At 46.3% G+C, this 17045-nt stretch overlaps 2 protein-coding genes across 2 annotated transcripts in view; both read left to right on the top strand.

The window, feature by feature from the left end:
• Positions 1 to 1559: 1559 nt before the first annotated feature.
• Positions 1560 to 7213, top strand: LOC110319096 (WAP four-disulfide core domain protein 6A). Its single transcript, XM_021194522.1, has 4 exons — positions 1560 to 1741; positions 2786 to 2917; positions 6282 to 6449; positions 6891 to 7213. Exons 1-4 carry the CDS (start codon positions 1621 to 1623, stop codon positions 6908 to 6910), a joined length of 441 nt encoding a protein of 146 aa, XP_021050181.1. The 5' UTR covers positions 1560 to 1620; the 3' UTR covers positions 6911 to 7213.
• An 8512-nt stretch (positions 7214 to 15725) lies between these two features.
• The window catches only part of Spint3 (serine peptidase inhibitor, Kunitz type 3), a 3443-nt gene continuing 2123 nt past the window's right edge, over positions 15726 to 17045 (top strand). The window contains exon 1 of the mRNA XM_021191971.1: positions 15726 to 15854. Coding sequence (XP_021047630.1) covers positions 15779 to 15854 — 76 coding nt within the window. The 5' untranslated portion in view covers positions 15726 to 15778. The remainder of the gene's footprint in view (positions 15855 to 17045) is intronic.

The following is a 17045-nucleotide window of genomic DNA, read 5'->3' as shown; positions in this document are numbered from 1 at the left end:
CCTCAGTTTACCCTTGCATGCCTCACATTGTGCCCACACTGCACTCTCTCCCTCACTAACGCTTTAAGACTTAAGTTGAGGGAATATTCCAGAGCAATCAGAAAGCCACTTTTAGTCCCTCCTGAAGCTGACTGAGCCATTGCTTCCTGTGGTCCCTGCTAACCTGCANTTGGGACAGAGGCTCTCANCNTCCCTTGCTCTCCTGCCTTAGAGGTGCCATCTCCTGGCCTGATGCTCCCTGGGAATGGTGGGTTCCTGTCCACCTGACAGAATTTACTCTTGGGTGGTGACTAAAGATGATGTCTGGGCCAAAGACCACAGAGGGAACATCCAAAGGGAGTTGACGGGGAAGGAGAAAGAGACCCAGGCAGAGAGACATTGAAAAGGAGACACAGGAGAGACAGGGTCAAAGCCACAGATAATTAGCCCAGAGATGAGGAGACTCGGCATCGAGGACAGTAAGCAACTGGTCATTGCTTGCCCAGCATGCATGAAGAGCTGATTCCACCCCCAGCCCCACAGTCACTGGGTGAGGTGATGCAGACCTGTGATGCCAGTCCTGAGGAGGTGGATGCAGACGCATCTGTAACTTCTACTATGCAGCAAGCTTGAGACCAGCCTGGGAGAGGAAACGAGGGGAGAGGGAGAGAAGGAGTGAGGATGGAAGGAAGGAAAGATGAAACAAAAGGAGGAGGGAGGGGGAGGGTTGAAGAACAGGAACAGAAAAGCAAGATGTGAATTTGGCATGAAGGGGAAAGGTGAAATTACAAAGAGGGGACTTGGGTATGGTGGGTGGGGAACTTGGTTTTCAACTGGACACAACTGAGAAGAGGTAACATCAGTTAAAGTGTTGCGTCCAGACTGGCCTGTGGACATGCCTGTGGGGAATTTTCTGGATTGCTAGTTGATGGTGTGAGTACTAGCCTTCGGTGAGCAGTGCCACACGGAGCAGGGGATCCTAGACTGGGCAGGCCAGAGGAAGCAAGCTGTAAGAAGCGTTCTTCCAAGGCCTCCACTTCAGATCCCACATCCAGTCCTACCTTGGCTTCTTTCCATGATGGGCTGGAACTGTAAGCTGAAATCAACCTTTTCCTCCCTAAGTTGCTTTTAGTTAGTGTTTAATCTCAGCAGCAGAAAATCAACCCAAGCCGGACGTGGTGGTGCACGCCTTTAATCCCAGCACTCGGGAGGCAGAGGACAGAGGCAGGCAGATTTCTGAGTTCGAGGCCAGCCTGGTCTACAAAGTGAGTTCCAGGACAGCCAGGGCTATACAGAGAAACCTTGTCTTGAAAAACCAAAATAAATAAATAAATAAATAAATATAAAAAGCAACCCAGAAAACTTCCAGTCTCCAATTTACCCCTGGGAAAAATAAGATTCTGGAATTCATATAACTTTTGAAAAGATTCTAGAAGTCCCCTTAGTAGCCAGAAACTCTCAGCTTTCAGAGGCCCAGACCAGCATGTCAGATTCCTTACTCCCACAGTTTGCACTGCGGGTACAGCTAGTCCACTGATAGCCTCTGGGGAGGGAACGTACTGGCTCCTGTCCAGAGATGCTTCCTGGACTGTAGGGACACACAGCAGAGGCTGGAGCCACTGACAAACTCCTCCTGGTTTAATGCCTCCAAACAGGCTACTGCTTCCCAAAATGAGACTCTGGGGGCTTCTGCCATTCCTGGTTCCCTTCATCTTCCTGTGGAGCATCCAGGAACCCAAGCTGGCAGAAGCGTTCTTTGTCAGTAAGTACTGGGTCCAGTTCTTAGCACGGAGAGAAGAAACTCGATGGGGTTAGAGAACCAAACACGCTGCAGCTGACATATCTCCCTTCCCTCAGCCCCTGACCCTGGTGGGTGATGTTTGGAGTCAGTGTTTCCCCGTGTTCTGGAAAGATGGCCTGGCTGGACACAGCTCATCAGTCTGTGGGGGTTAACTCCCCACCATTATAAAAAATTTTTCATGGAAGTGCTGGGGCTAGTGTGCATTAAATGGACCCGGGGATTAACTAGCCAAAGGGATTTCCACTGCAGGCCCAGCTTCTTCCTAGCACCACCCCACCAGCTCCCAAACCTACCCACTGCAGCTCCCCAAAGCTTTCCTGTGTCACAAAGGACCTTCCCTGTGTGCTAAAGAGCAGCCCCAGGAGTCCCTTAGCGTAATGATGCACGGAGATTCTGAACACTGAAGGCAGTGGTGGAAAGTGGATGCTTAGGAGGTCAGGTGACAGGTTCAAATACTGGGACCACTCGGGAGCTGTGTGGCTCTGCACGAGTCCATGGAGCCTCCCCGTGCTCTGGGTCCTCTGTTCTGTGTGTGCAACATGGTCCAGGCCCACTCATAATTGTGTAGTGAGGAGTGAGGAGCGAGGAGAATGGCCAAGTGCCCTGGAAGTACTTCATCAGTATGACCCACTGTTCATTTAACCCCGGGACCTTGCGTGACCAAGGCTTTTCAAACTCTGTCACATTAACCTTCATAACGACAATCTCGGCAAACAGTGAGAGCAATGGGGGCCAACCAAGGGTAAAGCTCAGGGTAGTTCTAAAGGGCTGGGCCTCTCCCTGGAAAATCTTATATAGAGAAGGCCCTGAGATTAGATGCTGAGTTATTACAGTTGAAGGTGTGGCCAGGGTTGTGAAAACCCTGAGCTGCTGAGGGTTGCCTCCTCCTAGTGACAGCTGAGGGACAAACAAGCTTCTTGAACTCTGCAGGGGTGCCCTGGGACTGGGAAGGAAGAATAATGTCTCCTTCAACCCCTCATGGGACCACATCTTCTCCTCCCATAGGAACATGTCCAAGAGTCAGAGTGAAGTGTGAGGTTGAAGAAAGAAATGAGTGTACAAGGCACCGACAGTGTCCAAACAAGAAGAGGTGCTGCCTATTCAGCTGTGGGAAGAAATGCATGGACCTCAGACAAGGTAGCTCTCTGGTCCCTGAGAGCCGTGGTCCTGCCCTCACATTGTCCCGTGCCTCTCCTGAGTGACTGAAATCTAGTGCTTCTCAAATATACTCCTGGCATTGTCTACTTAATGCAACTCTTATAGGTGCTGGACGGGGATTCCTGTCACCTGTGCTGTAAGGGTGTTCCTCTAGCTCTGCAAACGATGGGATTGGTGGTGTGTTTCCTCTCTGAACCTCAGTTTTCCTTCCTAACATGGATGTAGGTACTGGGGCATGCGATCCCTTGGCTGCTCTGTGGTGCTGTTCTGAGATACTCAGAGGCTATAAGACTTATAAAAGACCAACAGTGTGTCTATAGGACAGCATGAGATAGGTGTGTGTAACATGGGGCAGGTATGTGTGTCACATGGGGCAGGTGTGTGTGTGTAACATGGGGCAGGTGTGTGCATAACATTTGGCAGGTGTGTGCATAACATGGGACAGGTGTGGGTATAACATGGAGCAGGTGTGGGTGTGACATGAGGCAGGTGTGGGTGTATAACATGAGGTAGGTGTGTGTGTGTAACATGGGACAGGTGTGTGTGTAACATGGGGCAGGTATGTGTGTAACATGGGGCAGGTGTGTGTGTAACATGGGGCAGGTGCAGGTATAACATGGGCAGGTATGGGTGTAGCATGGGGCAGGTGTATGTGTAACATGGGACAGGTGTGGGTATAACATGGGACAGGTGTGGGTGTGACATGGGACAGGTGTGGGGTCTCCTGGCTTGTCTGTCTAGGCCTCTGTCCTCTCTATCACTTCTGGCCTCCTATACTCTGTTCTCTCTGTCACATATTTGAGTCCTACAAAAGACCATCAAAATCACTCCCCCAATGTTACCACCCAGCAAATACTTGGGGTGCTCATGACACCCTTGAGGGCTCCACCTGCTCACCTTGGGCAGGACAGCTTTTCATGGGAAAGGCATACAGGCCTTGGAAACTGAAGGATGGGTAGTGTGCAAGCAGATGTGGGGAGGGACAGCTTGATAGACACCAGCAAGTGCTCATGGGAAGGCCCTGGGTTAGGAGACAGGATCAGGACTGGAAATGCTGGCAAGTGGAGAGGGTGAAGCTGGATGAAGAAGGGAACTTGGGGGACTGTCCTTGATCCTGCCTGTGAGCCAACCGCTGGCTGTGGTCTGCTTGGGTTCTGGTTGTTGAATGAGGGAATCACCTGGAAGCCAGGCTGACCTCAACCTTGTCAGCCTCCTGCTGTCTGGTATTCTAAGTGTGCACCAGTATACCTGCCAGGTCACCAGCATTTAACTCCCTCACCAGCTGTGACATCAGGAGAGTCACTTTACCTCTCCAAGCCCGTGTTCCCCATCTGCATAAAGAGAGCATTAAGAGGTCTGTCCCAAGATAAACTCTTGGCATGTGGGAACACTAAACTTCATGACCAGAACTTTAATAGCTAAACGTGTAGGCTTGCCGTGGTATTTAATGGTGTGGAAATCAGCTGTCCACTAAATGCTTAAGTATGGGATCTTTCTTTCTTTCTTTCAATGTTCCTGAAACAATCGTTCAAATGAAAAGTTCAGGACTGCTGTGCCAGGGTAAGACGTCATGTTCTGAAGCAATCAGAAAAAATGAACAAACTCAGGATAAAGCTACATTCCAGACATTAAAAAGCACGCATGAAAATCATGGAGTAGAGTGGACCTGGGAAGCATCAGAAAGGCATTGACACCTGGGAATGTTTTGATATTGGAGGAGCTTCCACATAGCTCAGGGCAGCCTTGAAATTACTGCAGTCCTCCTGCCTCAGCCTCCCAAGTGCTGGCATGTCAGACAGATGCCACCATGGCTGGCTATGGAAAGAGCTTTGAAGAATAAATAGCAGTGTGCCTTGTTAGCAAGGGCAGCTCAGGCATTGAGCAGGTGTGAGGACATGGAGATGGGAGGACCTGCAGACAGGAGGACATGGAGATGGGAGGGCATGTGTAAGACCGTGAAAGGCAGCCTGTTTTCTGGTTTAGTTAGGTTTAAACCCTGGAGCCCCAGCTGGTGTTCTTGCAAGGAATGGAAGGTGTTTGTCACACTCCCAGGCACCAGGCTCCTGACACTAGGCCTCAGCTTTCCATAATTCTATGGCTATCAGTCATGTAGGGCAACACCTTAAGCCCCTGGTATTCTGTCTGGACTCCACCCTAACAGTTACCTGGTGACAGCCAAGTATGCTCCTCCCCACAGTTACATGGCAACAGCCAGGTAGGCCTGGCCCACTATAAAAGGGGCTGCTTGCCCCCTCCTCTCCCTCTCTTACTCTTGCCTCTCTCTCTCTCTCTCTCTCGCCCTCTTGCTCCCCCTCTCTCTGCATTCCCTTTCCCCCTCTCTCCACATGGTCATGGCTGGCCTCTACTTCTCTACTCTCTCCCTCTTTCTGCCTTTCTCTGCCTCTACTACCCTCTTAGCTCCCCTTCCCAGACACTCCTCCCTGAAAAAGGTATTTAACCTCAGGCCTGCCCTGAGAAAGGAGGTATGATTTCATTCATCACAACTCTCGGCCATGACAATAAATGCCTTAAAACCATGGACTGCCTCTTCTTATCAGGGTCCGCTGTGCTGGAGCAATGGACCAGGTCTTCCTCTAAAGAGCTGTGTCTTCAGAGTGAGTTCCAGGACAGTCAGGGCTATACCAAAAACACTGTCTCAAAAGAAAACAAAACAAAAAAAGAGCTGCACCTAATCTCAGGCAGGAGGGAGGACACTCTTCATTTCTCAGCCAAGATCACCGTCAAACCAAGTCACTGCCGAGCAAGCCTTGGGCACTCTCTTCCCCTGGGGAACCAGCCACAGCTCTCCCCCAACCCCCGCCCTTTTCCCTTCATACCCGGGCCAGAACCAGCCCTGCAGACCCCCACTCTGTTCTCAGCTCTTCCATGGCATCCAGTGCATCTGCAGTGCCCAAGAGTGAGAACCTGCCATCCCTGGCCTCCAAGCAGCCGGGGGACCCAGAGCTGGCTCTTCCTTGGTATGCAGTGACATGTGTGGTGCCCGAGAGTCTGAGTCAGATGCTCGCCTGCTGTGTGGTGCGGGCAGTCCTGGGCAGGATTAGCGACACCATTTTAACCCACAGACATGCAGACAGGAGGACATGCAGATGGGAGGCCATGGCAACTTTCAGGCACGAGTTTGCAAGGATGCAACAAGCAAGGTGGTACTTCGTGTTCCCATCCTGCTGATGAGAAAACCAAGACCAAAGCGGTTCAAGTGACCTGTCACAGTTCTCTTGGAACTGGGAGCACAGCTCTGAGCTAAACAGAGCAATGTAAGGGGTGAGGTTGTCCCTTAGGGATACAGGCATCCAAATATCTGTTTCCTGTGATTTCCCCACAGATGTATGCAGTCTGCCCCAGGACCCTGGTCCCTGCTTGGCCTACCTCCCACGCTGGTGGTATGACCAAGAAACTGACCTCTGTACCGAATTCATCTATGGTGGTTGTCAAGGGAACCCTAACAACTTCCCATCTGAAGGTATCTGCACCGTTGTCTGCAAAAAGAAACGTAAGTGGTAAAGATCCCCTCACAGCCATGTTCACCAATTCCAAATCGAGATTTGAGCACTGGTCCTTTCCCAGACCGGGGCAGTCTAGGAGGTGGAAAGGAAGGACCTGGGGTGGAGGGAACGGCAGGGAAGCAGTAGGAAGAGGGAACCTGCACATCTGAGGTGAGTCACAGGAGTGCAAAGTCAACAGGAGTGGGGAGCACCCAGAGCAACTCAGAGGAGGAGCACGAGGCCCGCCATGCTCACCACACTGAAGCAACAGGTATACAGTGGCAATCAGAAGGCGTGGTCACGCTGAGCCCAGCACTCACACCTCTTCTGGCTTCCCTGCTTGCCAGAGGCTGTGGAGAGGATCCCACGCCCCTTTCCATTAGCTGAAAGATCTGTGTCCTAAGGTGACTGAAGCCAAGCATGCCCATCCGTATCCTTGTGTCTTGCAGAAATGTCTTCCTGGATATGATAAGGAGGAGCTGNAGGAAGCNCCAGGTCTTGGCTCCTANTCTGAGGCTTTCTTCCCGTGAACCCAACGCATGCTCCGGATTGGCTGCCAGTGGCCAAGTCTTAGCCACTGAGACTTTGGCTGTTCCCAAACCAGAACCCTAGAATTTGCTTATTCCCTTCCCCCAACCNCAGCTTCTCTTCAAATGTCATGACCTTCGACATTTGACCCCTTCTCAGTCTGGGACTCTCATCACCTCAACTTTCAGAGCTCCAATTTATTCCAAATCTAGTTCCTCCTAATAAAGGACCCTGTGAGTTCTGATGTCTCAGAGTCTGAATAACTCATCTGTTGTCTGCAGGTGTTCACGTCTGTTCAGAGCCCTCTGCATGCAGGTTTCCCCATCTTCACAGCCCTTTGTGTGCAGATGTTCACATCTGTCCATTGTCCTGTGTATGCAGATTTTCACATATGTTCATGTCCCTCTATATGCATATTTGCATGTTACTATATAGAGACAAGCTCTAAGGATTACACACACACATATACATATACAGAAAGAGAGAGAGAGAGATACAAAGAGTATATTCATTAAAGTTTCGGAGTAAAAATTGAATATCTAAAAGTCTGTGGTGATTTCACATACTAATAAAATTACACAACATAGAAATTTAGAAAATGATCATATTTCGTCTGTAACAGAAAAAACAAAAAAAAACAAACAAAAAAACCCATAGTTCTTCAAAGCAGCCAAAGGGTAAAATTTGTGTATACCAAAAGTCACTAAGTATTGATGAAGAAAATTTTAAAAAAACAAACTGCTATATGAAGAATATCCTAGGTTCATAAATGAAAAGAATTCATATTGTCAAAGTGTCCAAACTACTTTCAACCATCTATACATGCCACACAATAAAAGCATTTTAATGGAAAGAAGCTTCCTAAAATTCATACAGATCCATAAAAGACTTTAAATACCCAAAGCCATCTCTAGGAAGAAGGAGGAGGTGACAGTATCTCATCTCTTGACTTTAACTTTTATTCCAAAACATAATAAGCAAAATCAGTATCATAGCGTTGTTTACATGAGTCGGATACCAACTAAAGGACGACAACAGAGAGCTAAAACCACAGCTTTACAGACAGCTGCTCTTTGGCCGAGTGTCAAGGACACACAATAGAGAGAAGCTCCTATCTTCAACAGCTTGTACACAGAAAACCAACAAGTGTCCAGTAGTCAAAGAAAGGAAATGGACTCCTAGCTCACCGCACGTACAAAAGACACCTTGAGAGGATTGGCATCTTTTGAATGAGCTAAACGGATTCCTGAGAGATTGGTAACCCATGACCACTGCAGATGTATATCTAAACGTCCATCCACAGACAAATGGGCGTGCACACTAGGGCGGTGGCGGTGGAGGGATGGGGTGTTCCTCAGCCTTGACAAAAAAAAGGAAATACTCACTGAAACAAGCCAGACCGGGAAAGACAAATTCTTCATGTTCCCACTCTGTGTGGGACCTGGAGCACAACTGTCACACTTACAACAGAGCAGAGATGATTTCCAGAGAGATGTTGGTGAACAAAGTTTGGGTTGTGCAAAATATGTGAATGCTAGAGTTCTAATATACAATATTGTAACTATAGTTTATAATAGTATTTTATCCTTGAAATTTACTAAGAGCATAAATCTCACCAAAAGCAGAGAGTGCTGTGTAAAGTGAGGGACGTGTTGATGACTCAGGAGGTGACAATATGTATACGTTCCAAATGCACCTTGCATTTGTGCCATTTTCATGTGAATGATATTTTAATACACCTGTTAGAAAACATTTACAGTGAAGCCCAAATAGTTTCCATCGAAATAAAGTTTGCTGCAAGTGTTAGAAAATCGGGCATTCTTTTAAAATAATCAACACTGGTTGGATGGCTTGGGGGCTGAGCATGTGCCGCAGAATGACCAGCGCAGTTTGACCCACAGAACACATAAGATGCCAGATGTGGTAGCACACATCTGTATTGCAAGCACTCCTGTGGTGAGAAGGGAGTGAACACAGGAGTCACTCAGAAGCTCATGGGCCAGCTGGGCTGAAGAGCACAGAGAAGCAGAAACAGTGCGACCTTGCTTCAGGGAGGTGGAAGGAGAGAATTGATTCCAACATGCTGCTCTCCGATCCACAAGTCCACTGTGGCAGACATGAATATGAATATATTCTCTCTCTCTCTCTCTCTCTCTCTCTCTCTCTCTCTCTCTCTCTCTCTCTCTCTCTCTCTCTCCCTCCCTCCCTCCCTCCCTCCCTCTTCCCCTCTCTCACACGCACACACACTCTCTCACACACCATTTCTCTCACATACACACACCACTCACTCACTCTCACTCACACACACATACACTCACACACCATTCACACACACATACAAGCACACTCACACACATACACTTACATAGTACACACATACACTTACACACACACTCACTCTCTCACACACACATACACTCACACACCATTCACACACACATACAAGCACATACACACACACTTACGTAGTACACACATACACTTACACACACATACACACACACACACTCACACCCATGTACACACTTATTCAGGCACACACTCACAAATTCTTCCAGAGAGTCTGTGTTCAATTCCCAGCACCTATATAGTGAGTCACAGCATCTGTAGCTCTGATCCAGTAGATCAACGACTTCTTCTGGCTTTCTCGGACACTGCATACACATTGTGCACAGACATACAAGAAAGAAACACACATATTAAAAATAAATTAAAAAAAGATAGTACAGAAGAAATTAGAGGAACTATCAAATCACTGAGGTGGGTGGGAGAAGTAGGCTGTGTCACAGTGATGTGGTGTGGTGGCCATGGCCCAGGAAACATTACTGGCTGTGTAGCACTGCTGTGTTTGCCTCTTTGTTCTCAGCTCTACGTGTTCAGTTCTCCTAGGAAGCCTACATCAGCTCTGAGCATCCTTACAATCCAGAAGCTACGATGGGTTTGTACTGTGTGGAGAAGGCACACGTGTGAGACTCAGAAGCCCCAAATTTAAACCTCATTGTTGCCCCTAGAAACACCCTAGTTCACCATAGTATCCATCCTAGCTGGGACAGAATCGTGTGGAGGGATCCCCTTCTCAGGGCCTGTTTCTCATCCATAATGGGAAAGTGATTGGCTAATAATGTCAAATCATATTTCCACTTCTGAAGGACTGTTGCCAGATCTGATAAACACTTACCACTCAGAATCTTTACACCCTTCAGCCCTGATAACGTTTGACATACATGAATGACTGGAACAAACTGTCCCTGCCCCTGCAGCCAGGGGAACCTTAGAAGTGGCTAGTGTGTCCTGTGCACTGATAACATCTGTTCGCAATGAACTTGGAGCTTTCGGGGCAGTGCACAGAGAACCTCAGGACCTCAGTGGAACCCAGTGACCTTCTTCTCTTTATTACTCCCTCATTAGATCCCAGTAGACACCTCAGAAAAACAGTCTTTGGTTGTTTCCCAGGTGCAGGTCCCCTCATCTTTCTCTCCTGATGTTCCCCTCGGATCTACCTCCAGAACCAGAAGTGCATGGGGGAGCTTGGGTAATTTGCAAACAGGGAGCATCTGGGGTTACTTCGCCGCTCTTCTTTTGTTTCTATGTGTGCATAAATGCAAACTTCTAGTAAAGAATGACCTTGTTTAAGATCACATGGTAGCATGTCATAGCAAAAGGAGCTAAAACCCTGAACTCAAGAGTGGTTGGGTATTGCCAAATCCTGCAGCCGTGGAAATACAGGTGATTTTAGAACTATTTGTTAGTTTGCTTTTACTATTCAGCATGTCGAAGAATTCTCTACTGGAGGATTCTTGCTTAGAATCAAAAACCACCATTTCTGTTGGGCTGAAAAAGCCAGACTCTTAGTCTATATTTGTCAGGATCTAGTGAAGAACACAGAAACAATAGGGCTGGAGAGATAAAGATAGCTCACTTCAAATCCCCAGAATCCATATAAAGTCGGGCACAACAACACATATCTGAAATTATAGTACTCCTTGAGAAAGATGGGAAGTGGAAATGGGAGAATTCCTGGAGGTTTGTAGGCCAACTAGATTGGTGTGCACAGGAGTAAATTCAAGAAACCCTGTCTCAAACAAGGTAGGATGCCCTGGTACCATGGACTGTATGCAAGAGCACTTAATAACACTCAAGTATGTGTGGCACACACATACCATGCACACATAGAAAATGAGCAAATAACACACACACAAAAAAAAGTTAAACATGGCATTTATAGTTTCATGAGTGTTGGAGGGTAGGAGGAGGGGGAAGAGGAAGTTGAGGCTTTCTTACTTCTAGGTTTAGAAGCATGGGGATTATTAAGTACAACTGAAGCTGACACTCATGGAGGAATAGACCATGGGATATGTATACCTATACTCTGTCTTCTAGAATGTGTTGTGGCTGGTCTCAGACCTCTGAGAACACTAATGATTTTTTGATTACTGGGTAGAAATGTATGCCTATCTAGAGATGGTATCTAGGGAAAAACAGGGAAGCAGGTTTGAAGGATGCCAGAAAAAGCCAGTGTACGGATATCTAACGTGCAGAGTCCCATTCACAATACCACAGAAAAGATGAACTTGTTGCTGAGAGACAGTAGGTAAGTACTCAGCCCATTCACTCTCCCAGCATCCATTGCAGCTAAGAGGAAATAAGTACTCAGCACATTCATTCTCCCAGCCTCCCTTGCAGCTAGGAAGAGATAAGTACTCAGCATATTCTCTGTTCCAGGCTCCCTTGCAGCTAAGAGGAGATAAGTACTCAGTGCAGGTGATCAGTCAAACTCTCCCATCTCAGATACTGTCATATTTTGAATTTTTTTTATAAGAATCTCACTACAAGCCAGGCAGTGGTGGCAGCACTTGGGAGGCAGAGACAGGTGAATTTTTGAGTTTGAGGCCAGCCTGGTCTACAGAGTGAGTTCCAGGACAGCCAGGGCTATACAGAGCAACTGTGTCTCAAAAAACCAAAAAAAAAAAAAAAAAAAAAAGAATCTCACTATCTAGCTCAAACTGTTTTAAAATTCTCTGTGCAGCCTAGGCTGTCCTCATACCCTCTGAATCCCCCAGCCCACATCTCACCAACTGAGTGCTGTGGTTATTAATACATGCTACAACACCCTACTCTGATATGCTCTAAGTAAATTTTATCAAGTACAGAGCACATCCCTTTTAATTAATAACATTTATACTTTGGCTCATTCCTGACTTTTTCTACTAACTTTTGCTCTGAAGACCCACCCTTCATATCTGTCTTTCCTGTTAAATGCTGACTAACTTAGAGTTCATCATATACAATTCACTGTGATTTCCAGATGCACAATTTCTCTTTCTTTTGCCACTGATTTCTTCCTTATTGTCTGCAGTAGTGCATTACTTTATCAGGTAAAATGAACACACAGTAAGTGCTATTTCTAATTCAGTGATAAAAGGGCATGAAGAGATCATAAGTGTGATACCCTCAGATCCACTTGATTCAAGGCTTGGGAGAATTGTCTACTTCTCTCAACCTCCTAATCAAGATGAATGCATTCTTTAATCTAGACTGGCTGTATTAATCCCAGCCCTCAGAAGGCAGGGACAGGTGGATTTCAGAGTTTAAGTTCACCCTGCTCTACAGATCAAGTTCCACAACAGCCAGGAAAGATACTGTTGAAATTAATTGATTATAAAGTAATTAATAATAAATTAATAAGTGGATGGGCTAGTGATGGATTAAAAAAATGTATGGATGGAAGAATTACTAATTAATTTTAAATAAGATCCACGAAGCTTCATGAATCACTGTATATAAAGAAAATTACATTTAAAATCATTGTCATGATAAAGATTTGGGAAGAACTAATGTCTCCATTTTCATCAGAAACAAAAGCTTATCAGAAAGTATTAGAATATATAGTCAAATCGATTAAAGAGGAAAAGGCTAATAAATAATAATGCTGAATTCAGAGTAACTATTCTCCAAAAATAAAGACACCAGGAGCTGAAGAGATGGCTCAGTGGTTAAGAGCACTTGCTACTCTTGCAGAGGACCTAGGTTCAATCCCCAGCACCCACATTGGCAGCTCACAACTGTCTGTAACTCCAGTTCCATCCAATGCACTCTTCTGGTCTCTTCAGGTACCGAGTATAAACATGATGCCCAGACAAATGCACAGGCAAAAGATTCATAGCAAACATAACATTCTCTAATTAAAAAACTAATCCTTATGGGTGTAAAAGTATCCAGGGTAAATAAATAAATAGCCAGGTGTAGTGGAATAGACTTTGAGTCCCAGTACTCAAGAGGCAGAAGCAGCCAGAACAAACTCTGTGAGTTTGAGGTCAGCCTGGTCTACAGAGCAAGTTCTGGGCCAGCCAAGGCCACACAGTAATACCCTGACTCAGCAATAAATAAAAATAAGTAATAAAATATTTGTTACTTAAATTAAATTAAAATATTCATATATAACAAATAATAAAATAATAAATGAAAAAAATAAATAAGTAAATAATAAAATCATAGCCAGACATAGTGGTGCCTACCTTTGACCACAGCACTCGGGAGGCAGCAGTAGGCAGAACTTAGAGTTCTAGACCAGCCTGTTTTATACAGTGAGACCCTACCCCCAAAACAAATAAAGATAATAACTTGTATCAATAGTAGCTACTATTATGATATATTAAGAACTCCTGAAATTCAATAACACAAAAATAATACAGTAAAAAAAAATTGCAAAAGACATGGCTGAGAATATAATTCAGGCGGCAGAATGCAAGAGACCTGGATTTAATTGCCCGTGCCACAAATCAAAGGAAACAAAAGGAAAGAAAAATGGGCAAAGACCCGAAAAGGCATTGTCCCTAAAATTTAGGAGCAAGAGGAGGGCTCTGCAGTGAAGAGCATGCACAGCTTTCACACAGGACCTGAGTTCTGTTCCCAGCCTTCAGGTTGGAGTCTCACAATCACGTGTAACTCCAGGGGAACAATGGCTCTAGCCTACACAGACACCCATGTTCATGTCCACATGTACATGTGGACATGCATATACACAAAATTAAAAATAATAAAATAAACATTTGTTTTACAAAAGGATATACTGATTTTAAAAAGTAAACATGTGGGGTCTGGAATCTTTCTTTCTTTTAAAAAAGAAATCAACAGGGTTTGATATCACCCAGACTGACCTTTGACCTACAACTTAGCCAAGAATGACCTTGAACTTGTGATCTTCCTGCCCCAACTACCAGGTACCGGGATTGCATAAATCACACCTTGTTCTTATTCTGAGCTTTTGTTATTTCTGCTTAAATACACTTAATCTGCTCCTTTTCTAACCAGGTGACAGTTCCTAACTTTTAGCCCAAGTGTGTGTAGTTCCCATAATTCCCTGGAAGCTGTGCAGACAGCTTCTGACAGTAAATCAGGCTCAGTGTAAGAGACTTGAGAAAGATCTCTTTATTAAATGCCTGGCATGAATCACCAGAACTGAACAGACTAGAGACACAGCCACGGCTCTGAAACTTGCCCTCCACATGACTGTGGTCACAGTAGTTTAAACCTTCTTGCTTCATGGAGTGCTTCTGCATATTTTCTGTTGCTATAACAAAATGCCTGAGACTGGATACCTTATTTTAAGAAGAGGTTTACTTAGTTTAGAAAAAAAAAAAATTGTAAGAGGGTGAAAGCCCAAGAGGAGGTGGCCCATCAGCTTAACTTCCAATGAGAACCCCACCCCCACCCCCACTCCAATCAACTGTCACAGGATGGATGGTGACATTATGCAAGGGGTATTTGGAAAAGAAAGAGAACATATAGCAAGATAGAAAGTCAGAGAAGCTTGGGTTTGGTATTTTCAAGGGTTTATTTTACTTTGAAGTGTGTGAGGTCGGGGGCTGTTCATGTGTCTCCAGGAGCCCACAGAGGCCGGAGGTGTTGGAATCTTTCAGAGCTGGAGTTACAGAAAATGTGGACTGCCCAGCTTGGAGGCTACGAACCCAAGTCAGGTCCTCTGCCAGAACAGTGTACACTCATGGAGGCAGGAGAGATGACTCAGTGGTCAAAAGCACTAGCTGTTCTTCCAGAGGCTCTAGGTTCAGTTCCCAGCACCCACATGGCAGTCTGCAGCCATCTGTAACTCCGGCCCTAGGGGATCCAGTACCTGCCTCCGGCTTCTGTGGGTACCAGGCAGGCATGGGCTACAAGCATATGTGCAGTGAAAACACTCATTCGCATAAAAATAAAAACTTAAACAACAACAACAACAACAAAAACAGTCTATGCTCTTAACTGCTGAGCCCCATGGCTCCCTCTTTTTAAACAGTTCACTCTCAGGAGAACTAAATGGGGTCTCACAAGAACATTAGTCTCCTTCAAGAACAGCACCTCCAGAGTACCTTGCACTGAGTTCCACCTCTTCAAGATTCAACCATCTCTCTACAGTGCCACCTTGGGGACCAAGTTTCCAAGGCTTGGACCCCCTTGTTGACACCCTCCCATCATGTCCAAACCCTCCTGGGCTTCTGTGTAAACTTCATAGACAAACAGTGTGGGAAGTGTATTCTGTGTGGTGCTTGGGAACACAGAGGCACACAGTCAGTAGTAACTGCTGTTCCGTCCCTGTTCCAGGGGCTTCTGTACTGAAACAGTGGTGGGTTGGCTTTGGAGGCCAGATCAGATATGTCCGGGAGGAAAAAGACTGGACTGTTCCAGAAGAAGGCAGCCTGGTGTGCACCAGCAGTTAGGGGTGAGTGAGCAAGGTTTGGGGTCAGCCCCTCCTCTTAGTCTCTTGTCTCTCTAAATAAGACAGCCCCAGGCTGGGCCACTGCTGGTAGACACCATGCAGCTCCAGGCCTCCTTCTTCTTATTCCTCATCCTCATCTTCTGCCAAGAGCTTTGCGCAGAGCCAAATAATGGTAGGTATGGAATGGAGGTCTCAGTGTAGAGAGGCCCTGCGGTCAGGGTCTGGTTCTGATCTAGCAGGATGGGGAGCCAGTTCAAGTCATCGACAGACACGGTCAGGTATCTGCTATGTGCTAGGCACCATTCTAGGAGCTGAGTTACAGCCAGCAGCCAAAGACACTGCCTTTACAGTTTTTAATTCTAGTGGGGGACAAAAGGCATTTAGCACCTGTGATTGCATAGTAGACAATGGGGGAGCCATAGCTAAAAAGAAAAGACCTTGTGGGGAAAGGGAAACGGGCTTTAAAGTTTGGAAGATGAGCTCAGTGGGGAAGCACTTATTAGCACGTGCAAGCCCTAGGCCCCCAAATCAGTAGCATCAGGGTTCTGATGTTGGCCCCAGTACTTAGAAGCCCGGGTGTGTTGTTGTGTCTCTCTCCGAATGTCAGTTTCTTCCTCTAAAGGAAGAGTAATGGTTGTGTCTGCTTTCTTGATCAAATCTAATGTGCATAAATGTGTTAGTGTAACAGTTCTCAGTGGCTCCACATGAAAGACTCTAGTCACATTTAGAACACACACTGTTACATGCAAAAATGATTAAGTGATTTCCTCTTGGCTTTAATAGAATCGCCGAGGAAAACCAAGACTGAGAAATTTAAAAGCAGGTGGGACTTCACCTCCTGTTGAGTCAGTCCCCTGAGGTTAAGGAGGATGCTACTGTGACCAAGGTGTCTTAGGAACACACCAGCCTCCCCCCTACACACACACACACACACACACACACACACACACACACACACACCACAAACACACATCTGTTTCCATCCTGACTGGATAAGCTCTTTAGCTCTTTTCCCTTATTGTTTGTCTTATCTTTTTTTCCCTTATCTCATAAGGCTAGTGTCTTTGTAAGGCAGGAGAGAACCTAAACCTTCCCCTGATTAGGCTGCTGCCAAAATTCCACCAAAGATGTGTTCAGTAAGGGAACAGGATGAGAACCTGCAGACCTTTGCTATGGACTGTGCTGGCCTTGTGTGTTGGTACCCTCCTCTGGCAGTAGGCTGCTCTTTCTTCACATAGCATCCTAAGTCACAGCAACTGCAGGGAAGAGAGCCAGCAGTGCAGTGCAGTGGCAGAGCACTTGCTCAGTGAGCGCACTCGCGCACACACACACACACACACACACACACACACACACACACACA

This window comes from Mus pahari, chromosome 3 (genome assembly GCF_900095145.1).
Source record: "Mus pahari chromosome 3, PAHARI_EIJ_v1.1, whole genome shotgun sequence".
NCBI lineage: Eukaryota > Metazoa > Chordata > Mammalia > Rodentia > Muridae > Mus > Mus pahari.
Note: the sequence above shows the minus strand (reverse complement) of the source record. Positions and strands in the feature narration are given on the sequence as shown.

Bases quoted from the DNA above. Each gene is read 5' to 3' on its own strand.
- LOC110319096 (XM_021194522.1), top strand. From the start codon at position 1,621: ATGCCTCCAAACAGGCTACTGCTTCCCAAAATGAGACTCTGGGGGCTT. The intron at 1,742-2,785 runs GTAAGTACTGGG...CTCCTCCCATAG, and splicing joins GGCAGAAGCGTTCTTTGTCA to GAACATGTCCAAGAGTCAGA. The intron at 6,450-6,890 runs GTAAGTGGTAAA...TGTGTCTTGCAG, and splicing joins CGTTGTCTGCAAAAAGAAAC to AAATGTCTTCCTGGATATGA.